General features: G+C 41.6%; 1 protein-coding gene across 2 annotated transcripts; it reads right to left on the bottom strand.

The window, feature by feature from the left end:
• Positions 1–103: 103 nt before the first annotated feature.
• Positions 104–4,288, bottom strand: LOC108690694. 2 transcript variants are annotated; one of them, XM_018198108.1, is made up of 6 exons: positions 4,055–4,288; positions 3,119–3,953; positions 2,906–3,036; positions 2,592–2,832; positions 1,665–2,484; positions 104–1,378 (listed from the first exon to the last, which is right to left on the bottom strand). In XM_018198108.1, exons 2-6 carry the CDS (start codon positions 3,912–3,914, stop codon positions 124–126), a joined length of 3,243 nt encoding a protein of 1,080 aa, XP_018053597.1. In that variant the 5' UTR covers positions 3,915–3,953; positions 4,055–4,288; the 3' UTR covers positions 104–123. The 2 variants fall into 2 exon arrangements, with proteins under 2 accessions (XP_018053597.1, XP_018053598.1); XM_018198109.1 differs by having other exon boundaries at positions 3,119–4,288.
• Between the last annotated feature and the right edge of the window lie 4,869 nt (positions 4,289–9,157).

Here is a 9,157-nt window from a genome sequence, read left to right as displayed (position 1 = left end):
GTATATATACATATATATATATATATATAATATATAATATATATAGTGTATACTTCACCTAAAATCGATTGATATCGGTAAATAACTTAGTAAATTCCGTTAATATCACAACACATTATTTCCTCAATTGATCTCGTACGCATCGAGGTTTCCCTTGCGTCTTCTCGAGGAAAACCAGCCAATTGTGCGATTTATCTGGTCAACGGATCGCTTCACATTTGCTCGATACTCGTCCTCGTAAGCGTTGAGATACAAGTTCTTGAGGAATATTTGATTATCCAGCTCGGAAGGCGGCAGGAATCGTTTTGAACGGCTCTGCTGTTGTGCCTGCAGCTCATCGAAAGTGAACTGTTTTGATTTAGCATCGTCAATGGGCTTCGACTTCCCTGAATATTTTTGATCGTCCGTGTTGATTGGTTTCACTGACAAAAGCTTCCTCTTTTGACGTGAAGCGCCAGTTTCCTCCGATGTGTTTCGTATCCGCTTGCTGCGATGTTTGGGCTCTCCGTCTTTAGCTGGAATCTCGTTGTCAAGTACGGCAACATCGTTACTCGGGATTGTCGATGATTGATTACCGTATGACGCGGCCTTCGGCGCTGCTGACGTGCTAGATTCTATGGTTACGCTTTCTTCCGTCGAGTTCAATCTATCCTGTATGATATGTTTGAAAAATGCGTACATCTCACCAACCGTGAAAGTCGTGCCGTTCCTCACGGTAAACTTGTCAATATTCATTTTCTTGATTAATTCTTCGGTCGCGTTGCGCGCCTCCAACATCGACAGCTTTTCAGTTACGTAACTGTTGACGAACTCATAGAAACCCTTGTAATAATTCTTCCTGTGTTTTTTCTTATCCTTTCGCTTCTCAGCGTGCGACAAGCCTTTTCTCTTCGCATCTTTTCGATTCTGTTTCTCGTTCCAGCGTATAGACTTGTTATAAAATCTCATGATTCGCTCGAATTCCCTCTTCAATTTAATGAACTCCCTCTGATTACGTATCTCAAAATCCGAGCGGGCTTTGCTACCGTTTCGTCGCGACTCTGCAAGGTCTACATGAAAGAAGTTCTTGCTCATTGCATTCAGTAGGTCGTGCATAGTATTGTTGCTAGAATTATTTGGTTGTTTGGCATCCATGCGCTGTAATTTTCTGTATACCATCTTGAGAAAATCAATCATTCTTTCTTCTCGCAAACGGGATTTATTACTATGACCTGCGTGTGCTTTCCAAGTTGATGGATCGGACGCATTGGTGTTGTTCTGTTGGCTAGCAATAGATGCAAGTTTCATGTCCGCTTTATGCTTGGAATGTTCACGGCTTCTGTTCATCTCCATATGTAGAAGTTTTTTGCCCACTTTACGGAAGAAATCGATGAATTTTCTGAAACATTAATATTTAATTTTTATTTTTAATAATGTTTTTACATCGTTTTTATTAAAAACTGTTTTTCTAAAATAAAATAAACTGTATTTACTTATAAACTAAAATAAATATAAACACACACACACTCTCTCTCTCTCTCTCTCTCTCTCTCTCTCTCTCTCTCTCTCTCTCTCTCTCTCTCTCTCTTTCATCCTGATTTCAATTTATTGAATTGTTAATACAAACAATTTTCAATTTATTGATTTATATTAATATTTATTAATATTTATTGTAATTATCTTACTTGTAATTTAGAGTAACGTTGTAATTCAAGGTAACATTGTCGTTGTCTACAGATCTACGTCGTCTGCTCCATCTAAGTCGAGGGTGCTGTCCAAGAATACACTTGGGCAATTCTTTAGGACTCCATGCACCGCCTATACAAGTCGCGCCAGTTGGCCCGTCATCGAGAACGTAACCCTTATCACAATCATACATAATCTGTTTGTTATTGACAATCTTCTTCACATACGGTCTATAATCGTAAACTCCCATGTTGCCGACCAGAAAAACTTTGCCATGTTCGATGAGACCGGGAAACGGGCAGAAGACCTGCTCACAGTATGGTAGATCACCGATCCAGTTACCATAACGACATTCCACGGATGTGGAGAGATTCAAAGGACCACCGCCAATCAACTTGAAACCATCTTTGCACTTAAATATCGCCTTCATACCGTGATCTGTCTTCGGTGCTATTACCATCCCATTCTTCGGGCTCTTCGGCATATTCTTACATCGAGCTGGCGAACAACTTGGCACTATCGACCAAGTACCGTTATTGCATAACACCGGAGTGCTATTGGCGGCGAATTCGTAATTCTGAATGCACGTAACCCGAAGTCTCTCGCCATGCTCCACCACCGTAACGTTGTTGATGTGATCTCTCTCATCGCTGGCTACGACAACGTAACCGTTTTCGATCTGTGGGACGACGCACGGTGCTAAACATTGCGGTATAGGATAACGCCATTTGCCATCTTTCTGACAGACAGAGGAAGTATTACCCTCCAATTTCATGTGATCCTTACAGCGGAAGATTATGCTGGCGCCCATACCTGTGCCTACGGTTGCAACAATTCCACAAAAAAAAAAGAATGATTATAATATACATATTGATCATAAATTATGTTATTCGGATTTTAAATAACACAAATTTTAAATAACACACCGGCTTCAATATTTTCAATCCAACCGTTATATAACACGCCAGGTAAACCACAATTGATTTCTTGGCAAGTAGGCGTCTTTCCAGTCCACTTTCTGTCAGCACCGCAACGTCTAGTTCCTGCGCCTACTACAGTGTACCCGTACTTGCATTCATACGATACAATGGAATTATACGCGTAGGAGGTGTAGACAGCCTTGCCGTTGACTGGATTTTCTGGCTTCGGACATTGCACGGACGTGACCTGCACGAGATATTGAACATGTCTACGATTTGTTTCCGAGGAACAATTCAAAATTTTATTCGTATTTTCTTACTTGAACGCATTGCGGTAATTCCTTCGGGGTCCATGTGCCATCCGCCAGGCACAGTTTCTCCGATTTTCCAACTAATTCGTAACCCTCCATGCAATGATACGATACGCGACAATCATACGTGTAACATTCCCCTTAAAAGTATATATAATAATTAAAATCTCTCCCGTACCGAAAAATTAAATATATAAATCGATCATAATTACGTGAACTTACCAGAGTGCCATCCATTTGGAATGTCCGGAGGTAAATCGCAGCTTTGAGGCTTACAAGTGATATCTGGCCCGTACCATCTAGCAGCTCCTTCCATCAGTAGACATTTCGCTTTTTTCGCTCCCGTTGCTACATATCCATGAATACAGAAATATTGCACACCACTGTCAAGATCAAAGGTCGTTTGCTCTAACGGAGCGTTGTGGCGCGCGTTTTGTATCTTCGGCGGCTGAGAGCAGAAGGAGTTGGAATCTTTCTTGCAGGACGGATTAGACCCGGTCCAATGACCATCGGCGCGACATATTCTCTCGGACAGGCCGACTATAAAGTAGTCGGTGTCGCAGGCGTAATGAGTTCTATTTCCAAAGAATCGTCCGGTAACTGTCATCACACCATGATCAATCTCGGTTAATATCGGGCATTCACGTTCAGGCTTGATGCACGACATTCCACAGGCTCCGTCGCATCTGCATTTCTTTTTCTTACTTTTGCAGTCCTCATCGGTAGAGCATTTTCGCAAACACTTCTGGCCCATTAGCTCCGCCTGCTCTTCATCTCTTGGACATACAGCAGAGGGTGAGTTTCGTGGGTTTTTGTAGATTCGGCCATCATCATCGACCTCGGGCTTCGTCTGATAGCTCCCGTCGTCATCATCATCATCATCATCATCATCATCATCATCCCATTCATCGTCATCATCGTCGTCGTCATCGACGGCTGCTTGTTGCCGAAGCTTCGATTCCGAAGTGAGAAACTGTGCGCACAGCAGAAGCAATAAAACAATCGCGCTTGGTCTCATTCTGGCCTGAAGAAGATTTCTAAATTCCGCGAAGATTCACTGGAAATATATTAGCAATTGGACCATATGATGGATAGACCACACAACGGTACCAGTACACGACGGGACGTTTACATGACCGCTTGACAGCTCGAACTAACCCTCTTATTCGAAGACCTGCGGAGAGCCAATGCCGTGGATCTTCAGGTGCGCACGATCGTCCATCGAAGAGCACCGTTCCGAGAGTTCCGCTCAGAACACCGCGGAAGTCATCTCGAGCGACGACCGAGGACGACGTTGTTTCTCTCGCGAGCGCGACTATTAATCGAGTCCGCCTCTTCGGCGTCCGGGAGGATTAGGGACCCTCTCCGTCGGTCTCTCTCGCCGAAGTGCTCTTTCACTCCTACTGGCTCCACCTCGCTTCCTCTCGCTCTGTCCTGGATGCTTTTTTCTTTATTGTACGGACTGCGGTCCCCCGCTGACGGGAATTCGCGGATATTCGCGCATCTCGCCGTGCGCATCCAGCCTGTTCAATACATCTCCTGATTTCCCCAGCTTCCAGCAGATGGCGAGGAAACATGCTGATAAAAGGGAGGCTGCGCAGCTACCCCGGGAACTCGGCTGAACTCGGCTTTTCATGTTCATGGTGCAGGTATTCTTATCCGAGGACAAATTATAGCATACATCTGCAAACATCTGCATTTCTGAATCATATTTTAAATCCTGGTTAATTGCGATTTAATTGTAAATGATGAGAAAATGAATAAGGGTAGGCATAAAATGCGATGCATTATACTATTAATTGAAATGAGATGTTCGCTTTTACAAATCTTCTTTTCATTCAAATCTTGGTCGATAAAATTATAACCAAAGAAATCACGAATTATCTCTAAAGTGGAAAACTTTCACTGTATTCTCCAAAAGTGCGTCAGCCTATTATTACTGAAAAATAGCAAATATTCGCTGTCGATTACATACAGTTATAAGTGTAACATTCACTTTTAGAAAGTACCGTGTAATCAGCGGCTACTAAATTTTTACCATCACGCGTTATTCGTTATTTCAGTACAGCTTACTAAAAAAGTAAAAAAAATTCGAAGCATATCCGCAGAGTATATGAAATTATTATTCACGCGAGAGGCAACATTCAGGAGAGGAGCAAGTAAAAACGCGACGCCGCGAAAATGTGATTTCAGCGTCATAAAAATTATACCAAGCGAAGGTGTTAAAACGAGCTACAATGCTTCAAGGCAGAGAACTGTACATGCATATCTACCTGTGAATGCGTTCTAAACTTCCGAGTACAAAACATATGTAATGGATATGAATTGTCTCTCTAAACGCATTCACTTTAGCCTGTCTCTTTTTTTTTATGATATGCAACAACAGTATATTTTGTTTGCTCAAACGATGTCTAAAATCACATTCATCCCTGATTTCTTATGAGGTTATGAAAATAACGTATATTATTAAAAATTTTGTAATTTAACATTCGATTTGCATAATAAAGTTACAATTTGCCTATCTTGTCGTCGAATAGCGAACAAGAAATACAAGCGTGGGTAGCAGCCGGGGGATCGGTTTTCATCGGACAAAGTCGAGTCTACCTTCTATGCTTGTTAGTCGCCATGCTACCAAGATAATCCTCGATCTCTAAACCAAGCGTCATCGTTAGAATAAGCTTATGTCGGCCATTGTTTTCGTAATGATAGCGATCAATCGGGATGGTTCGACGCCCCAGCGACACTATAAGTGATCCTCTCTCCAATCTCGGATATCGGCTTCATCGTTCTTGCACTGTGTCTCCGAGATGTCTTCATTTGTCTTATTCAAATGAGGCATTTTAAGATAGGATATTATTTGAATAAAAAAAAACGATCTAAGATATGTTGAAATTAAGACTTGCGCGATGTGTACTGCAACTATTTTAGTATAAAGATATATATTTTTATTTTTAGCTTAAAAAATACTTAATCTAAAGTAATTTTTACATAAAATATATAGAATATATATTATCATTAATACCTTTTTAATTAATTATAATGTTTATTTATAATTATTGTGATATAAAATTTCAGACGTCTTTTTGACAAGACTCGTTTTGAATGCATTTAATGTCACGGTCATTTCCGTGTCTGAATGCATCAGATCGGATTGACAAAGTGGCAGTAACTTGGTAGCTGAAAATGGGAGTGGCTGGAAGACAAGAGGACAACTCGCTCAAAAGATATCTTCGTGGCGCCTCTATGCGACTGCAAGAAATGAAGGAAGCCAGTGGATCTCAGTTATTAGGTGAGTAATTATAAAAAATATTAGTTTTCTTTATTTTCTTATATGACACAAAATGTCTATTATTTTTTTCGTAAAAAAGATTTAAAGCATAAATCAAAGCAATATCAAGAAAGATACAATGCATATACGTATATTTTTAAGAATACAATGTATGTATATCACATGTGAGAATCCCTGCTACAAGTCTCTTCGAAGGATGTCCCTTTTCGTCCTCGGTGGGCGGCACATGCCTCGCCAACTTTAAGAACGAGAACCGACTATCAAAGTGTCGGTTTACAGTTTGCGCGTCTACCTTACATGACGTTGCGTCCTTTCTTCGTTCGTTTCCTCTTCGAAAAGCTCGAACACTTTCGAGCAAGTCAACATTATACAATTATTCAATCTATTAAATGATTTTTTTGGTCGAGAAAGTCGAAAATATAATAAGAAACCATAATTAGCGAAGTTTCTCGTTACAAGTTCTGGAGAGCTTAAAAGATAAGTTTAAGAAACACGGCCGTAAATTCGTAGTTTCAGTTTTTTTTCAATTAACTTTATCTCGTCGGATGTGGAAAAGTACGGCAAAAAAAAAACGAAGCTTACGGCAAAAGCTACGCGTTTCTGCTCATTCTGCAGCTCGTTACGCGACCATTATCCCCAGTCTCGCGAATCCATTATTCTCTCTTCAGCCTCTCGAAGGTTCTTTTGCGATTCGCGCACCGTCCACATGACGCTGCGGAATAATGGTTTACGGTCGTTCCCCGACCGACGAGAATCCCCGGACTCTGATCGCGCGCATGCATACTCGTCGGCTCACGCATAATCCGGTTGCAATTCTTGAATCTTTCGCACTCAATCACGAAGCAAATGACGCCAGTTGGCGTTGGTCTAGAAGAGGCGAAATTACCGGAATGAAATTGATTTAAGCAGACGCCTCCGGGGAGTTTTGCAACCGGACGTTTCGGCTTATGGTCGATGATTGCCCGTCCGAGTAAATTTCTACATTTATCATGCAAGAAAATAAAAATTCAAAGGAGTAGTAACTCTCTTTAAATAATCAATTATTCCATCAATTTTCTATTTCGCATTTACATTTAATTATTAACTGCTATTATTAACTGGTGAGATGATTTAATATAAAAGTCGATTAACCATCTCTACTATCGATTAAAATGTATAATACGTTTTAAATTATTCCATCAGAATGTCAAACATACTGCCAGTCAACGAGACTTTTACGTTTTTATCCCAGCGAGATCACTTCTTATCGTACGATAAACGTCCCAATGCAATTTCCCGTCGCCGATTGGCACTTAAACTTTCTTTAACTGCCAGCATCCACTTCGGTGAACGATCTCGAGCACTCTCGAGCACTGCGGAGGCATCCACGTCGTCACTTACTCATTGGATCTTTATGTGCCGGTGCGCAGCGTCCGCCGCTGACGTTCTTTGTGCGCGACGCGCTGGCTACCGAGCGCGTTCATTTGACGGATGCACCTACGCTACGCAGCTCCCTTTCACGGCTTGGTACGTGCCTTAAGCTGTATTCGTCGGACCGGCTCTTACGAGGCGCACCGACTGAGTCCAATTCAGAAGCAATTGAATTCACAATTCCGTCCATTACGAGTGTCGGGAAAAGATTATGGACGGTGCTGCCGGGCTGTGCGTGCCGCATCTGCATCCATGCGTAGAACGGACCGCGCGGACGTATGCATAAATGCATGCGCCTCCGTACGTTGCATCGCATGTACGCAACGTAGCCTGTCTGTAGCAAGTTATGGGATGGCTCCTGAGATTAAAGCTCGAGCTAGACAAGTAAAAGCATCAGCGCGCTGTACGCGGCAAGTTGACGGGGACGGCTCGACGGTTCTTAACAGGCTTATGAATAGATATTCGCGGCTCTTTTAATGATTTATTATTAAGCGACAGTTAAGACGAAACGTAACACTGCTTGGAGAGTGTAGTTGTTAACTAGATTTGCACGTGCCGTTGAAAATGTGCATACTTGTCATGTCTATGTCATGTCAAAATCTTGCGATATTGAAGTAGAATTTCAGTAGACACAAACTAAAAGTAACACAATAACAATGTTATAATGTTCGCACTTAACAATATAAATGCAATATAACATATGGTATTGTACAACAGTTATTGTTGAGTGCAAAATTATAATATTGAAATTATAATATTGATATTACGTTACTTTTAGATGATATCGACTGAGATGTATCTTCATTAGAGAATACGTTTTCAGACATAATTATTTCTTTTTTCTATTTCGTCAACTTGTGAGTTGTACAATTTACAATGCATTAACGCAAAAAAATATGCAAAACAACATTACATACAATCCCGTTTGGCATAATGACTCATTAAAAATTCAATAATACTTTACGAACGAGACCAATATTTTTTCTTGCAATGTTCCAAATTCTGAATGCCCAAGCATTGCGTACCTTGAATGCGCGCAACGAGACCGTTGTGCGAGCAGTAACAACATATATATAATATGTACGGCGGGAGAAAGTTCTGCCTTTTGACGCACTGATTGCAGGTTTCCTTTCGCGTCTCGGTGCTTTTTGACGTTCCCGGCTGGGTCGCGGGAATCCGGGCTGCCCGTCGGTCTCCCACCCTCGCCGTCCAAAGAATTGGAGCACCGTGAAGCGTAAGATGATAGTAATTATGCACCGTCATGTAAAACATGGATTTGCACAGAGCCACCTGAAACCGATCCGTATGCCGTGCGTACGATTATTAAGCCGTCACAACGCAGGAGGACGGCTCTTAGGTCTTTCACTGCTACTTTTTCTTGCCATCCCCTTTGGGGCAACCCCCCGGGAATTGCAGGGAAGTAACGCACATTTTCAAGTTGTAAGATGTAATCCTCCCATTTCGCTCTGCATGCCGATAGCCTGCCAACTATAATAGGCTTGCTTCTTTACGATGAGGAAGCAAAAATTTGTATAGCAACACAACCAAGTAATCACTTAAGA

Source organism: Atta colombica, unplaced genomic scaffold (genome assembly GCF_001594045.1).
Source record: "Atta colombica isolate Treedump-2 unplaced genomic scaffold, Acol1.0 scaffold35, whole genome shotgun sequence".
Lineage (NCBI taxonomy): Eukaryota > Metazoa > Arthropoda > Insecta > Hymenoptera > Formicidae > Atta > Atta colombica.
The sequence above is the reverse complement of the archived record's forward strand: the minus strand, read 5'-3'. Positions and strand labels throughout refer to the sequence as shown.

Bases quoted from the DNA above. Each gene is read 5' to 3' on its own strand.
- LOC108690694 (XM_018198109.1), bottom strand. From the start codon at position 3,914: ATGAGACCAAGCGCGATTGTTTTATTGCTTCTGCTGTGCGCACAGTTT. The intron at 2,833-2,905 runs GTAAGAAAATAC...TATCTCGTGCAG, and splicing joins AATTACCGCAATGCGTTCAA to GTCACGTCCGTGCAATGTCC. The intron at 1,379-1,664 runs GTAAGATAATTA...TTAATGTTTCAG, and splicing joins AACGTTACTCTAAATTACAA to AAAATTCATCGATTTCTTCC.